This window comes from Motacilla alba, chromosome 19 (genome assembly GCF_015832195.1).
Source record: "Motacilla alba alba isolate MOTALB_02 chromosome 19, Motacilla_alba_V1.0_pri, whole genome shotgun sequence".
NCBI lineage: Eukaryota > Metazoa > Chordata > Aves > Passeriformes > Motacillidae > Motacilla > Motacilla alba.
Genome location: NC_052034.1, coordinates 3,941,961 through 3,959,589, shown reverse-complemented (window position 1 = coordinate 3,959,589; position 17,629 = coordinate 3,941,961). Strand labels below are relative to the sequence as shown.

Sequence of the window (17,629 nt, the reverse complement as noted above, 5' to 3'; positions counted from 1 at the left end):
TTCACCAGTGGTGCCAGAATCCATGTTATTTCACAGACTCCCAGAAACAAAGAAAAGCTTGGACACAGAGCAGCATCCAGAAATACCAAAAAAAGGGAAGGAGAAGAAGGGAAAGGCTGCTCAGTGAGAGTACCTGGTTCCCAAATGATTTTTATAGCTGGTGGAAGAGCAAGGCTGAAGGGCTGTGCAGCCCCTCTCCGGATGGGACAGAGACAACCTCACATGGAGTAGGTTACTCAGGACACTGCAATCCCTGCTTTCCTCTTCCTTCCTCCTTGAACTGCGTTTCAGCATATGGAGAATGAGTCAATGCCCTGGGAACGCATTTTTAACTGGGGGTGGGAAAATGGAGGCACTCAGCAGTGCCAGGGAAATCACAAAGTATCACTGGCAACAAGCACCTGAAGCTGCTTCCTGCCCATGGACATTGTTCCCAGCACGGGAGTGGCTGGCACGAGCCTCCCTAAATAGAAATTATTTATGGAGATACGGTACTCAGGAAGGCCAAGTCATCCATCAGGTGCTTGTTCTGCCAGGAGTGCCATGACAGGATCTCCCCACGTCAACACCAGTGCAAAATCCTGACAACACTGCTCAGTTCCAGCAAGTTCCAGCTAATAATACAGTGGGAATTGCTGAGAACTGTCAGTCAACAAGCAAAGGTCCCCCTGCACCTCCTGCCCACAGCCTGGAAGAGCTCAGCAAGTATTTGACTCATGAAGCTTCCACGTGTCTTAGTCTGAAATGAAAGATGCTTCAGCTCAGCTTTTTCCCTCTCCAAAATGTAGCAGTTCCCACTTATTGCTGCCAGTAATTCAGGGACTTCTTAAGAGCCAAAGTTTCCAGAGTTTAAAAAAAAAAATCACCTGGACTACTGGATTATCTCAATACTTAAAGAAAGGAAGTTTCTACGGCAACCCTTTCTGCAAGGTTCAGCCAAGGAGCTCCATTATCCTTCATCCTCAGAAAGTTTACCACACTCCTCCCTGTGCCCCTGCCAGCCCTGGGATCTCCAGAGCTGGAAAGTAAAGGATTGCTTCCTTGGCCAGCTTTAATCAACTCGCAGGGTTTTCAGCCCCAAACACACAAAGCATTTTGTAAACTTCCTGGATTAAGAGAAACCAAAGGAAAGGCTTTCACATGCCAGAATCAGCACAAAGATATCACATCCTCTCCTGTGAAGAGCTGGCTTTGCTGGCAGCCATGGCAGGGCTGCTGCTTCCTATCACATTGTCCTGTGCCGAGCAGATGCTTTTGTTTCCTCAAGCTGGCAGGCAAGGTGCAAAGCATAGGCAAGGGTGGGATCTGAAAAGTGATTCACAGTATTCCAGAGATGGCAAAAGCCTCCGGGAAGTTACATCCCTTTCTGGCCTCCTCCGGCGTTGTTTGTTGTGGAAAAGCAAGCCCACCATCCCACAGAAGTTTGCCAGGTGGCACAGGACCACCCAGGGAGAGGAATATGGACAGCTGGTACCATATCTAGTCAATCTGCCAATGCTTCCCATTGATGGAGGTGTGATTAGAGACATGGGTGTGAGCATTAATTATTTCCTGTTACCCATTCACTCCCCACGCTGGATTCTAGCGCCTCTGATGAATTAAAAAGACGGGTCAGGAAGGTCAGTCAGCCTTCCTAGAAAATGCTCTTGGAGCCACTTGAAATACTATTGCATCTATAGGCAGCAACTCCATACTGGAAAGTTTTGTCTGCTCTCTACCCCTTTCTAATTTTGTGTGCCAGAGATAAGTCACGACACACACGGGGATGGAAGCTGAGCATGGATTATCGGTGTCCCAGAAAGAAGGCAGCTGCACACACTGTGCCAGCCACGCTCTCCACATCACTGATTGAATTCTGGTGGCACAGATGTTTTGCTCACGAGGGTGACACACTGATCCCCTGGTGCCTTGGTCTGCTGATACTAGAAAAATTCACAGAGATCTGGTGCACACTCAGACGAGGGACTCTCTTCAGTGAAACCTCCAAGCACCATAAAAAACCACTAGAGCATTCCCATCACTTGACAGACAGGGAAACTGAGGAAAGGACAAGCACCGATGCCTCATTAAATCTCACCCTGTAAACTGAAGAGACGGGAATAAAATAAGTCTTCTAAGAACAAAAATCCCACCCCTCAGGCAAGCCAAGCCTCGGCAGTACCAAACATCTCGCTGTAAGCAATTACAACACACCGGATTTGCTTCCTTGGCAATCTGGCTTCCAAGAGCTCTGGGCCGATTAGACAAGCAATTATTTTCCACCAAGGTCTCCAGACCTCATGCAAATCAGCTGGAGTGAGCAAATGAGGCAAGCAGAGAGACTCAACAGCTGTTTGTGCTGCCTTGCAGAGAGAGGTTCAGCAGGAAAATCTTTGGGTTTCCTCAGCGAGGCAAAGCCAAGGCAGCAGTGCCAGGGGGAGACCTGGGCTTCAGCAATGGACTTTGGAAACATTAAAAACCAAGACAGGCCAAGAGAAACTTTCTAAAGACTGCTGACTCTACTTTAACACTAAAGGACATTTCACTTCATTCTCGACCAGAAAGGCCAGCTTTAATTTAAGTTTCAGAACATTTTCTTTTGACAACTGGTAATTAATGCATCTCACCAAAGCAATTTGGGTACCGCTTGTGCTAAGTCTGAGTGGAAGTATATAATTAAATGCCTTCTGACTTAAACTTTTTCTATAAATATGTTTGCAAACAGATTTTGAGGTGGCCAGTCATCACATACATAACTCTGACAGATGCAGAGCTGGATGACAGTCTGATGGTGTCAAAGTACAAAGGGATATACACCTGGAACCAAACCAAATCACATTTTTCCTGGTCACCTTCTAGCAAAGCACGTTGACTCCTGTCTCTGTTTCTATCTCTGTCCCTTTTGCAAACATCTGAGGGTCTCAATTTATTTTTGCTCCCTGCCAATTGCTTTACGGAAGGGAAAAATCCCCACACTATCTGATGCCTGTAAAACACCACCAGTGATTAAGCACCATATAGCCAATGAAAAAAACCCTACCCTGAAATGTTTGAGTTACAATATTCAGAGCAACTTTTCAAAGAGAGTCAAAGCAAAAACACAAATCAAACTTCCAGCAGATAAAGGAGGCGGAATTATAACCAACTCTCTATTACTCACTCTGCTCACACCTCTGAGAAGTCACAGTGACTTTGCTCAGAGGTTTCCTCATCCCCACGTGGAGGTAAGTCTGGTAAGATAAGCCTCCTCCCTCTCCTCCATCACAACCGGTTCCTTTCAGATTAGGAAGGACCATTACTCACCCTGGATCACAAACTCAGGTTTCCCACTGCAGTGCACAAAGGTTTTGGAAAGCCATCCTCCCCTCCCCTCCCTCTCTCATACTGAAATTACAGGATGGTACTTTGTGGGCACTCATTCTCAAGTCTCCACCACGTCATGACTGCTTGCCCTGATGTCACTCATTTGAGGAGCCTGTTTGAACAGGAGAGTTTTGAAAACTTTCTTTCCTATCAGCATTGATGCTGGCAGGTCAGGCTTTAATACACACGTGGGCCAGACAGACGTGTGTCACCAGGTGAGAATGAGCTGAAGAAAGGTGGACTCTGGAACAGGAGGGAGCAGACGAGCCCCAGCCATCGATACCACACTCACCTGCATGTTTGTTGCGCCTGTGACTGATCCTGGGAGTGGATGACCCATTTCCTCGTGGCAGGAAGAGAGCTGCACCTTTCACAGTGAGGAAGCTTTCGCTGATGCTGCAAGGGAAAAGACAAACAGGGAGTGAGGAAAAGTGTCTTGTCTTCAAAAAGGAAAAAAAAGTAATGACCAAGACAGGTTGAAAGCACTGAATGCATGCTCTGTTCTTTTGCAATGAAGTGATTTAGACCAAATTTTTCTGTTGGTAAAGAACTTTTTTCCCCATGTAAGTACTGCAAATATTCAAAGCATAAATGAGAACAACACAAACAGAGAAACACTGAAAAGCAGAATATATGCTGGTGCCACTCTGCCTGCAGAGGTGCAACCTGAGCAGGCAGAGGGGATTAACCTATGGCTACATTTTCGATTTGAAAGTCAAGATGACAGATCCACATTTCTAAATGGTGATGAATAGAACAAGCCCACGCATCTGGGTAATTATGGACTCTGTTAACCCTGAGCTCTGTGGTTCAGACACAGCTGATGCCCTGCAGAAACAAATGTCTCCCTTCAGCAGTTAGCCAAAAGAAAATTAGTGTACACAAAAGATTAAGAAATCATAAAACTACTCTCTATGAGTTGCATGATGATTAACTCTCAAAGACCTATAAATCACAAATGCAAGAAACTGTAATGCTGTTGAAACTGGCCATCACTTCATGCCTTGATTTTGCCCTTTCTGAAGTCACATGATGAGAGAAGTTTGTAAAAAGGGGCAATAAAGAACTCCCAAGTACTGAGGAACAGCTGGTATTTTAAATACATCTTCCAGCCCTTTTCCTGCAAATGCTGTGGTTCGTGGAAAAAGCAAGACATGCTCCAGATTCTGCAATGCAGCCATCCTGTTGCATACTCAAGGGTTCCTGCTTTTCTCAGAATTGATAAGACAGTCCTGGAAGCTTTGAAGAAAGCCAGAAACAGTTCTCTAGTCAACAGGATGGTTGATGAATATGATAAGACAGGATGGGAGAGTCTCTGGCATCGTGCATCCCAACAGCTCCATGCTTTGGAAAGATCTTGGCTTGTCCTTCAAGACAACTTTTGTCCTGAGCAAGAGGTTAGGAACTTCTTTTTCCTTTCTCCACTTAAGCAAATATCAAACTTAGTTAGTTATTCCCTTCCTCCAAGGGATGAGGACTGGGAAATTATTAGAGTAAAAAGCTCTGCATCATTTAGGGTTGACTGCTTTAGCAAAGGATTTTCTGACTACATTTTTAGAAGTAAAAGAATTAGAAAAGCTTGTGTTAAAGTTGGATTTCCCCCTAAGCTCAAGCACATTTCTGGGCACCTCTCCATTTTGCTGCCAGGGATATAAAGAAATGAAGCTTTCCAAGCTCCAGAAAAGCAGATGCACAGAGTCAGAAAGACTTTTCTCAAGGCTGCAGCACATCCCAATGTTTAGACCATGCTGTCATACCCTCAGCACTCCTGAGTGACAAAGAACTTTCTTCCTAAAATTGAACCAGATGTCAAACATGCTCTGGATGTTTCAATAAAAACAGAATTTTGAAAAGGAGAAAATCACTCATCCTAAATTAAAATGGATCAGAGAGTTCTCCACTTATATTGAAGTTAAAACCAAAAAATAGTAAGTTCATTGGGCACACTGAACACGCTTCCTTAGACCATTCTCACATTAAAAAATTTGACTGAGCCTTTCTAGCTTTTGTTGACAAATAAATCCTCTCAAAGTTCTCAAGGTACACAGTTTTTTACAGCCTGAACTGTAAGAGAAACACCAAGAGAAACACCAAGTTATCTTAAGGACACTTAAAAAAATAATAATAGTATTATTAATGATAAAAATAAATTCTCCTCCTCCCATTATAATCTCACCACAGAAGAAAACTGTTAATAGATGTTAGGCTGCAGAGGAGGAGAAAGAATTCAGCACTCACAGACAGCTTTCACACAGTTAATTTTATCAGCAAAGCCAACCACTAATATTAGCAATCCTTTAGCCTGTGCCTGAGGTTCCCCCAGAAGGTGGAATTAGCAACTATTTTTAGTGGATAATGTAGCATGTAGCTGAGAGGGCCAGGAGGTTAAAAATCTCCTCAATTCCATCACTTTCCCTTATCACCAGCTCTCAGCCACCAGCCTGGAAAGGAAAGAGCAGCAGAACTAAAGAGATTCCCATCAGGTGCATCCTTCCAGGAGGCCACCTTCTCTCCTCAGGCCAGGGGAGCCATGTTTTGGGCCATTAACCTCAGGCTTTAAGTGTAACTTGGTAGGACTAGGGAAAGGGAAAGTAATTTCCCATACAAAGGGCTGGAACAGCTGAAGAATGTGGCAAAGCAGATCATTCTTGTGGAACAAGGAGGTCAGGCAGGAGGGCAGCACCTCCCGCAGGGCAGGAGATGGCCATCAGCACTGCTGGGAGAACAGCAGCTCCAAGGAGACAAGAGCCAGGGGCCAAATCCAGCTGTGGGGACACTCCCTGGGCAGCCAAGGCACACTACTGGCACCTCTGGCATCACCTGATCTGAATTCTAACCCCAGATGCATCAGAGTGCAGAAAAGAAACCCATTATACACACACACACAACAAAGCTCTTGCTTTGAGATTCAAGCAGCAAAGAAAACCTTGGGAGGAAAGGCAACAAATTCATGGGGAAGTCCAAGTAGCTCTAAACCTAAATTCAGCAGATGCTGATTTTGGTGCCTGTGATGCACTACATGGACAAAAAAAAAGCAATCCTGACATCCTCTGTGGCACACTCAGAGGGCTGCTCCATTTGGGTCCATCCTGTTTGGACAGTCCCTGCCATGATCTTCACCTAAAGCATCACATTTCAGGGCAAGATCACCTTTGGATACTGTCCCTGATATGTAAAGAAAAAGGATTCCTGGGTGGGACACTAACAGCTGGCCCCAGTCTGAGACACATCAAAATCATAAAAGGTAGAAAAGATGTCTGTGGAAAGGGCAATTAAGGCTCTAAACATGTGTTGCCATCCACTGCTGATTTCACCCTGCTGACAGCTTGATGGCTTCCAAGCACAACGTGGGCTTTGAAATACTTCACAAAATCTGGCTTGCCAGGGCCTACAGGAGCTTCAGGGCTCTTTGAAACAACACTCTCCTGGAACAGGCTGGTGTTAAAAGACACTCAGCGTGGTTAGGGGAGAAGTTGAGTCCAGGACAGCAGAAGACAAGAAGCCAACTTGGCACAGGTAACAAAGCTGAGCTGTGTTTTATCAGCACCCCAGGCTTGTCATCAGTTGTCTGTACTGCACAGCAGGTTTTTTCAGGAGAACACTTACTCAGGACATACCTATGAAAGAGTTCACAATCCTCAGCACTACAGCTGGGGGAAAAACCCCTTCTGTTCCATGTTCACCTCTGCAGTGAAGCAGCAGCCTCAAGGCCACCACTGATGTGCTATTTGTAATTCCCTGCTCACTGGGAAGAGAACCAATGCAAGCAGAAGACTTAAGCAACTTCTACAGAAATCACAACTTGTACCAGTTTTTCTCCCAGGCAGAAAAGATTTTGTAGAAATTGTACAAGTCACATCAGAACTATTTCAAGCCTTTTGCACAAAAAGCACAGACACTGCCCTCAGAAAGCTCTGTTTCTAACCAGCAGGAAGAGCTGGAAACAGAAATGATTCCGTGCTCCCTGATGTGCTGCCCAGGGCTGAGCTCCTCCTGCACAAGGAAAACACTGCATGGCTCAAACTAAATTCTCATTATGCTACAAAATGAGATCCACACAGAACTTACAGATGGCAAACAAATAATAAATGCCTTCCCAGATGTTACACTGCACAGCTCCATTCATAAACTGCAAGCACAAACACCAAATACACTGTGTTTGAGGACATAAAAGAGAAAGTCTTATTGGTTTAGGGGCTGTGCCAAAGAGATGTGATAAATCACTGGATGCATTGTCACGACCCCCCTGGGCAATGCCTTCCAGCTCCCAGCCAGGAGCCAGGCGAATCTGCACCACCCTCCAATTTCAATGAGAAACCCTCAGTCCCCAGTGTAAAGTACTCAAAAAGGAACCTTGCTGTCTTCTCTTGAAACTGTTTCACAATGAAAGGAGAGAAAACCTTTTAAGGAATAAGGCAAGGAGGCACCTGAACGGCTGCTGGCAATGTTTGATCCTAATAAACACTAATTAAGTTATTGAGAGCCTGAGGATGACTTTCCAAAAGTCTGCTCTCCTCACTCATCACAGCAGCTCCTTTACAGCAGGCTCTGTCCTGTCCAGCCCAGCCCTTGGTCGGGCACTTGCCAAGTAGCACAAGCAGAAAGTTGGCACCATTCCCTGACAGGCTCGGCAGGAGAAGTCCTTCCATGCACATCCTCCCACACAACGTACAGGACAGGTCAGTGTGGCAAAGGCCAAAAAAACCTCCCTGTGCTGTCACCTCCTCGCAGCCGTGCCCAAAGCACATGGGCATTGCACGCGGCCACATCCTCCCACCCTCCTTACCCTAATCCTTAGATGAAATGGGAGATTGAAAAGTGGTGGTAGGGGAAATGAAGGTATCAAGGTACTCCACATTTGAACAGAAGTCCACTACCTGTATGATTCACAGAAATACAATTTCTCTTAGTGGGTATTTATTAAGCAGAGCCCTGCAGAAAAGAGCTGTGAAGCAGCTACAATGGGATTTCAATGCCAAGCCTGGCTTCAACTGTAGCTCCCCACGACAAGAGAGTTGTGCAGTCCCTCAGCAGCTCCCCAGATTTTGCCCTAACATGAGCAGCCGATGCTGCCTTGCACACCTCAGCTGCCAGCTCAGCTCCATCATCTTCCCTTAATCCAGCAGCTGCAAAACTCAAACCAAACAAAAAGACTGAAATTCCAAGGCTGGCAGGAGTGGCACAGCAGGCGTCAATACTTAGCTCATTCCCGAGGTGTGGAAGGAGGGAGAGAGGGCAGCCAGGGACATGTGAGCGAGCTCTGGAGGAGCCAGGACTGCAAGAGCAGCAATTCCCTCACAGCCTGCTGGGCCTGGCATGGGAGAAGTAGCAGGAGGACAGGCACAGCAGCCTGCTGATTTTTTCAGCACCTCAAGCCACTTCCCTCCCTCTTCCTGCCCCCCTTCCCAAACTGGCTGTTTCCCTTCTCCACAGGCTGGCCCGGGGCCTGGCATCACACCTGCTGCAGGGGCAGCTCTCGCTGCCAGCCTCCCACCCCTTCACCTGCCCACAAGAAAAGTCCTGGTTAATAAAGCATCAGTGCCACAGCCAAGGGCGCACCAGCAGCTGGGTGCACAGCTGGATCATGGGCAGCCTGGCAGCCCAGGGCACTTCTTCCTCAAACACCAGATAAAAGCATTGCATTCCTCCAGCATCCCTCCCCAAGGAAGTGCCTCTTTCACCTTCACTGTTGTTTGTTTTTCAATAAACAACATACCTACTTCCCTTGTTTACTTTTTAAAGCACCTAGTTTAATAACTGCCTGCAGTATTAATGAATTAAATAGAGGGAAGCAATGTTCGGCTTCCAGTTTAAACCTTTGCTCCTAGGCAAAGGATTAAGGTGCTTGATTCTCTTGACACAGAGGGCAGATCTCAGAGCTGTGTAAAGCACAATACCAGGTACTAGTAAAAAAACCCCACCAAAGCCATACAAGGAAAATGAAAAGGCAAGGATAACTCAGGATTGCCCTGCGCTGACATTTGTATTAACAGGGTCAGCTGGCAGCAAACACAGACAAGCGCAGGCTTCTCTGATACCCAAAACAGAAACAAACTCAGTGCCGAGCAAAACAAGGGCCAAACTTACTGAAAAGGGGTCAGTGACAGTGTCAGCAGAGGTGACACCACCGAGGGCAGGGAGAGAAAAGGGAAGTGGTTCTCCACCAAAAGCCATCTCTCACCACTCAGCACTTTTGCAACTTAAGAAACAACCCAAGGAGAAAAACAAACTGAGCGTGGGAATCCACTTGGGCTCAGAGGTTTGACGCAAACTGCATTTTTAGCAACATCTGCATTTGTGCCTTTTTTAAAAAAAAAAAAAAAAAAAGGAACTGTCTGCAGGCACTTCCTCTGTTCCAAGGTGGGGCTCCCTGGAGAGAGAACTCAGCTTCCATGACACAGACAGGCATCATCACAGGGAGATCTGCAATGCCAACTAATGCAACTGTTATTCATCCACATGAACTTACCTACTGATCCCTTCTCACTAGCACCAGGTCACCTTTTCCCTTGTTTTGGGCTCCAATATGGACAACTTCTGAAGTCTAACTAAGACAACAGGAAAAACTCAAGTTTGCCAGAAGACAGTCAAAGGTGAGGATGGATGGGTGTGAATCTGAATTCCAAAGGACTAATTTCTTTACCTTGCTCCAAGCAAGGAGAAAATTTCTGCTGAATTCAGAGAGGGTACAAGTTGCCAAAGGGAACTCTGATGACCATAGCTGTGTGTGCAAGAGAAGAACAACTGCTTCAGGTGCACGAAACAACCACACTCAGACACAGTTTCAGAGACAGGATCAAATCAGCCTCAGGTCATCCCACCAGGCTGTGGGGAGCTTTGATACCCACTCAACACCCAAGTGAGTTACCAGTCTGCAAGTCACACCCACTGCTGGAACCAACCATGACATGCCATTAGAGCTCTTCTGCCACCAGATCGTTTGAATTGAGCTCAGAAATAACTTTGCAAACTTGGGCAGCCTGGGTATGCAGGAGAGAGCGGTGGCATCCTTTGGAGACTGCATGGAAGACAACAGCTCTGGGCTGAGAAACATATCCCTGCCAGAAACTCATCCCTGCCTCGCTGCCGGCGAAGGGAGCAGCAACAGCTGCTGTTTGCAGCCCAAGTTTTCAGCCCACGCAGCTGCGACAGGGCTGCACTGTGCCGACACAACCCCAACCACCTGCAGCATTCCTCTGCCGCCCGATGCCCCCAGCCTTGCTCTGCAGGGCTGTTTCACACTCCCATCCAATGTATTTCCTCACAGGCAGGGCTGGGATTTATTCCTTACAGGCGAAGGAAAGCAGACCGGGTTTTGTTTTAAGCTGGACAGCATTTTACGGTGTCTGATGGAAGTGAAAGTCCATGCGGGTTTCCTGTTCCCCTCACATACTCTTGGCCTACAGATGAACCAGCTCAACAAACTCCTGAAGTCCAGGCAAGGCAGCAGAGCCCTGGCACAGACATCAGCTGCCTCCTCAGCACCCAGCCCCGTGCCCAGCCTGCTGCTGGCAGCTCCAGATTGGGTTTCACCGGGCTGCTGTGAGCGCGTGCTCCTGCAGTAACCCTGACACAGCCCTCCCTGTGCCACCTCGCTGCCCAGCCTGTCCCCATCGCTTTGCCAGCCCTCGGCAGCCTGGGAAGGGAGGGAATGTCCTGGTGCTGAGGCTGGGAAAGGGAGATGTGCTGAGCTGAGCCTGTTGTCACCGCCGAGAAGCGGCACGGACTGGGGGCACACCCCGCCGATGACAGATCATCTGGTAATGATTTATTTCAAGGAATACAAACCTGGGCACATGTCATAGGATCACCATGGCAGTGAAGAAGGAAATTAAGCAAGGATGATTTAAGTTATCACAGACTGAAAAGGACCCATTTTCCATGCAGCACAACCAGCAAAAAGCTTTACTGCCAGTCTCTCTGGCTATGCAGCACAGAGGGAGTCCCAGCAAGGCACATGTTGGTGGCCCACGTTCAGCCTCTGAGGCAGCTTCAGAGAATCCATCCAGAGAGAAAGAAAAAGATTCCAAAAAGCAACAGCAAAACAAGTTGTGCAAACAAAGCCCTGATGTCTCTGGAATTTGAGACTGAAGATACGCACAAAATTGTTCTTCCTGCAGTCCAAGCACGAGCACGGCAGTTCACAGATTAGGAAGGGGGTGGCTAACACAATTAGGATGCTGATTAAGAAATCTGGGCACTTGGTGTTTACAGAAGAAATTTGATTCTTTGCACTTTTTAAAGCAAGAGACCAAGACCGGAAAAGAGACCATGAAAGGAATTTGTTTTACATGATAGTCCCCAAAGGCTTCCAGGTCTCCAAGTCAAGACATTCCCAGATGAAAGCTCTACATGACATTCTTCTTGTGCCATACACTGTTTAAACATCCTTGGGCATTTTTATGCATACCACTGGGTTCATGGAGCAGGACAGCAATACCCAGGAGAACACTCCACACTGTTTTACCACCACATGCTCTGCTCCTACCAGCTCAGCCTGCCCAAAGTGAGCCAGCTGCTGCGGTACCAACAAAATGCTTTCACAAATATGTTCTTAGAAACACTTTAATCAACATGAGAAAACTTCCTAAGGATAATCTATCGCATCAAGGAACAGAGAAAAATAACCACTAGCTTTTTGATTAGTTAATCCTCAGGAAGAACACTCCTCTGATTGACACATACTTATCTTTTTTCTCTCCTAATTAACACGGTCCATGTTGATTATCTTTAAACCACACAGTAATCTCCTCTGCCACCAGAGTTTGAAAGCACTGCCTTCATACACAGCACGTTTCTTTCTAAACCTTAAATGACAGCTGACAGACCCTCCAGCAGTTAATTAACAACCTGGTCTCTCCCCACTACAATTAAATGTGTTTAAGATGAGATATTTTATAATAAATTTTTACGCCAATCTCCCTGCATGTCACTGTCACAGACCTGACCATGTTTGGCCTGACTGGCAGCGTCCCATAAGAAGGACCCATGTGCTTTAAATACGACTGCAACACAAGTGACAGGAGACACACCGAGGTCAACTTACTGTCCCTCCCTGCCACAGCCAAGTCCAGGGTCCCCTATATTTAGACAAAGAATGTCCAGCACTTTACACATGGAAGGAGATCACTGACTTGCCTGAAGCACGGCCAGCGCTGGCTGCCTCCCCGAGATGGGTGTGACCAGGAGGTGACAAGGCCCCGGCACCCGCTCAAGGCAGGGCACCTTGTGTCCTGTGACCCAGCAGCCACAGCTCCCCCAGGATGTGACTGCTCAAGGAGGATGCTGCTCTGTGTTTTTTCTGGTCTCAGTGGATGTGGCCAGCACCGAGCATGGTTGTGGTGAGCCAAGGAGCAGAGCTCCTGCTACCTCGAGAAGCAGAACTCTGCCAGGACTTGGCTCTGCAACCACCCAACCAGGGCATGGCACGGAGGAATTACGCTGGGGAAGCTGCCTGGCTCTGATCACAGCCTTGTTGGCTGCCCTCAGTAAATACATTAACAGACCCCTGTAAATAGAGCACCAAAACAAGGACCACTCTGTCTCTACACAAAGAAATCAATGCTGAATAATAAGCCTTTTCCTCTTGCTAAGAAGAAGCAGATGCTTGTTTACCAAAAGCATCAAAAATCATCAAGAGGCTGTTGGATTTGACTCATAAAAATATAGAAGGAAGTTATTTGTTCAGTATTTTAACTTCTGCAGCACTCAGCACTTTCATTTTTCTCTCATTCCTACTGCATCCTCCCCATGCAATGGTATTTGATCCCTGAATGAGAGTTTCCAGCAGGAACAGTAAAATCGGTTTAGGAGCGACTGTCCCTTTAGATTAGCAAAAAGGACAGTCAGCAGCAGCCAGTGATGTGAGATGGTTTGTGGGCTGTTTCACAGAGAACTGCCACGTGCCAGGTTTCTTTCAATAGGTTTTGATTTGAAACTGGAAGTCACAGGGAGCTTTACCTGTTGTGATGATGCAGCCAGTAACTGGGCCATTGATCTGCTCCCCCTTGCAAATACGCCAGGGACTTTGTTTTAGGGAACAGGGGAGCTACACTAAAGGGAATAAAAACTTAAATGTGGCTGCAATTAATAACTTGAAATTTTAATCAGCTAGTAAAGAATCATCAAAGACAAAGGATCAGAAACATTTTATAGTTGGAATAGTTTAATGGATTCTGTGCCTTCAAACCAGGGCAACACTTAGAAGGACAGTTCCTTGCACGAAGCAAGGTAAATACAAACTTCAGATTCGATTTAAAGCTGTAAACCAAAGAAGAAACACAGCTTCACTTTGGGCTCAGTGACCCAGCACTGAGGGAACGGGGTAACAGCCTGGAGAGACAAGGCTGCTTTTCCCCAGGAGCTCAGAGCAGCACTCCCAGCACACCTACCCTGAGAGCAGCCACAAAAAAACCACTCCAACATCCTGCTGGTGTAAGTGACAATCAGCCTCCGGAGCCATCAGGAAAAGCTCTCCAAATCAGACCATGAGATATAATTATGATCCATTTCAAAATGCAAGCTCAGCATCACTTTCCAATCCAACTCTTCCCCCCGCGGATGTTACAAGTTCTTCCTGGAGACAACATCCCTTGTGACTCTGCTTTTTCTTTTGGTGCTCTGAATAGGGATCAGCTTACCAGGAGTCCTTTATTCCCGAAATAATTTCCATTAATCACTCACCATACACCACTTTAAACAGAAGCTGACAGACTGTGGGATGTCTAACACCAGCACAGCATCTCCCAACTTAAATAAAAGCTGAAACGAAGGGCAACCTAAGAGGCAAAAAGAACTGGGAGATTTCTAAATAGGAGACAAGAAAACCTCTTCAAAATGTTCCTAAGAATTGAAATGTTTTTATACAGCTACTTTAAATACAAGCAGGGAAGCAGCATTGTACCATCCGCTCCTCATGGTTTCTGCTCACAAAAAAAAAAAAGTAAATTAAAGGAAAAACAGTAAAGTGCTTCATTCTGAAGCATCACCCTGCAGTTTTGCATTTGTGATTTCTCAGCACAGCTGCAAATTAACCAACTCTTTTAGCACCTTCATGCGACTTTCAGGGAGATGTCAATGCTTTACTTCAAAATGCATATAAAGGAGTTTTTAACTCAACATAAAAAGCCTGCATAGTTTTGCTGACTAAGACTCAGACTGGAAACACATTAAATAAAAGTTTTATTTTACAGGAGTTTGAACTCAGAAGAGTAGAGATTCCAGATGTGTTTATCCCTGCAAAAGCCAGGTGCTAAATTTCAGCAGAATTAGCACTTTAAGCAGTTTGGCAGCCAATTTTCTGTGGTTAACTCAGGTCTTCGTATTTCCTAAAAGCATAGAAACCCCTTTAAAAACCACACATTAAAGTAGAAAGACCATCAGAATACTAAACACTGCTATGTACCACAGAACCAGCAAAGTCTCTAACAAGAACACAGTGTACTTTAGGAAAAAGGCTCTTAAACAGCTTTTTAAAAGGCTCCAGAATAGATATTTGCTTAATTTCAAGCTAGAGAGCCTCTCATAGAACATTTCATTATGTACTTGAAGGAACTAAGGACAAAAGAGTCGGGAAGATTACAGCAGTGTCAAGGTTTTGCTGGGGACTGGGCTGGGAATCTGGGTGATGTCCTGGTCCATCTCCTGACCCCACTTCCCAAAATGCAGCTCCCCACACACCAGTCCTGTCCACACACACTGGACACAGCATCACCCACCTCTGGGGTGGGTATTTGTGTCACCCCCACCTGCTATCAAGGCACATGGATATTCCTCTTTTTCTTTCTTGCACTTTTCTCATCATGGCAAACCAACAGGAGGGCCAGAAATGGTGCTGACAAACTGTTTGTTTTTATTTAGACTAACTGTCTTTCAGTCTTTGCGCCACAGAGGAATGCGGCTGCTCCACTTTGCATTTGTTTTTTGATTTCTCCATCTCTTTTACAAAGCAAATAAAGGAGAAAAAAAACCAACAAACCAACAAACCAACCCTAACAATAACAACAACAAAGCCAGTGACAAGCTCTTCACACACCACCATGCAATGAGCCCTTTAAAAACCCAAACAAACTAAACAAACAAAAAAACCCAGTAAAACTCCTCCCACAATATGGGTTCATTTTAATTCAGTATCGAGTTGCAGAAAGCAAGCAGGAAACTAACAGGAGGACAAAAGTAAGACTAATGATAGCTTTCTACACCTTTGTGCAAATGGGATTCCCCCTTGCATCGTAACCTGACCAAGGTAAATCTATCATTTGCTAATCAAAATGACCCTACTCCAGTGCCACCTGAATTTGGAGTCTCACAAAACACCAGCAATACACCCAAGAACAGAGCTGCCCGTGCCTGTCTGTCAGCTACAGGTGCCTGAGCCAAGCCACAGGTAACAGCCCTCTCCAAAGCATCCAGCTGGGATTCTGTACAAAAAGAGACTGCAGAGAAGCAAGTTTATTCTCTTCATGCTGGCAAAAAAAATCACACGGAGTGAGGAAACCCAGCAGAGTATACACAGTAACACCACGGTAAAGACAATTCCAAGCTCAACTCAAAAGGGGTCCCAGTCCACCCCAGGCACCTCCAGACAGCTCTGGACCTTGGGATGAACTTACTCTGATCCACCTGGGTGCCTCCACCAGAGCCACACTGCAACAGCCAGATGTCACAGATCTGTGCTCCTCCAGGGAAAAGCTGCAAGTTTAACAGTGCAACCCTGACCCCAACCTGCAGCATTCCCGGGAGATCCCGGGCAGGAGCCAGCCCTGCCTGCTGGGACAGCATGGAGCTCATTAAGCCATTGTGACAAGTGTGTGAACAAATGAAAGAGTTCGCTAATAAGTGACAAAGATCATTTGTTTGAAAGAAAGGACTAAATCATTTCTGGTTCAGCAGTCTGGATTTAGCCTACTTGTAACAAAGGTGTTTTGAGGAAAAGCATTCTGTTTAAATGGCTTATTGCAAGTAAATCAGAGAGCCCAAAGAGCTGAACATGATGTTGATGAGGGGCAGATAAGCACTGGATAAACAGGAATATGCCCTGAACAAGGAGCCCGTCGCCTCAATATAATAGAAGTGCCCAAATTTATCAAGTTGCCAACGCCAAAAATGCCAATCCTACACTGAGATCTTCCAGGTTGGATTCCTATGCCACTCCCAGCCTTCAGCAACTCTGGGACTTGTCTTTTAAATTTACCTTTACAGGCTTTTCTTCTCCCCAGCCTCCCTCATGCACAGGTTGATGTCCTTGAAGCAGAAAGCTGCTGTCTGTCACAAAACACTTGGTTAATCCACACAACCCAGCATTAGGTGGCTGCAGAACAGCTCTTGCCAGTCTGTAGCTCCTTCCCAAGCTGCTGGATTCAAGCTCTGGCCAAGCTGCACATGGAAAGCAAAGGGGTGGCTGTGGAATACTTCAGCAAAAGCACAAGTGTTTACTATTAAGGACAGGAGTGAGTTTTGCTCCACATGTTTGTGAAAATTTGAGTTTTCAACCAGCTGCTATGATACACCATGGCTGGAAACTCAAGTTGCAGATTTGCTCTGTACACATTACATATGTTACACTGGAGAAAAATATTTGCTGAACTAGTTTTAAGCCCATATGGGCTGATAATTTAAATGCTGTTTGTCAGAGCAATACAGGGGAGACAGCAGCTCTTCAGAGCCTATTGCAGAATGGGATGCAGAATTCTAAACTTTCTCTGACCCTACAAACACTAGTCAGAAGAAAATGTCAAGAAAGTTAGCTTGAAGTTGTTTTAAAAACAATGAAGCAATATTTTAACCAGGGGCTCTGTGATAAAGGTGCAAGGAACTAGAGTCCTGAAAAAAAATCCCAGCCAGCTATTAACTGGCCCCAAAAGGTCTTTTTCTGCTGATAATCTCACTGGGGTCCTTCTGCTTTGTGGTCTTTAGAAAAATCCCAGGCATTTCCAGAGACAGGAACATCTGCAGATGTTTCAAGACAACACAATCTCAGAGTCAACTCTACCATTTAAATCCTTTTAAAACATGAATTTGGCAGCCCAGCAGCGTGGGCTTCCTAACTAAAACATATTGCTCAAAAGGAGTGGTGGTGTGGGGGTTTTGTCCTTGAAACACTGGTTTGTGGCTCAGGTTTTGATTTGATGTCTGATAACCATCTCTGTGTCTCTTCCAGCCCTTACCAGGAAGGATCGGTGAGACAAATACCCACAGCTTCCAGGGGAATAAAAGGAAAAGCCAAACAGGAAAAGTAGTTATGAACAATACAGCCCTGGCTTGGTTAATGATCAACTCTGCACAGACC

At 46.0% G+C, this 17,629-nt stretch overlaps 1 protein-coding gene across 5 annotated transcripts in view; it reads right to left on the bottom strand.

Moving 5' to 3' along the window:
- Positions 1-17,629, bottom strand: part of SSH2 (slingshot protein phosphatase 2) — a 90,118-nt gene that overhangs the window by 28,991 nt on the left and 43,498 nt on the right. For all 5 annotated transcript variants that reach the window (XM_038157852.1, XM_038157853.1, XM_038157848.1 and 2 more), the window contains one exon: positions 3,635-3,738. In XM_038157852.1, the coding sequence (XP_038013780.1) occupies positions 3,635-3,738 (104 nt within the window). The remainder of the gene's footprint in view (positions 1-3,634; positions 3,739-17,629) is intronic.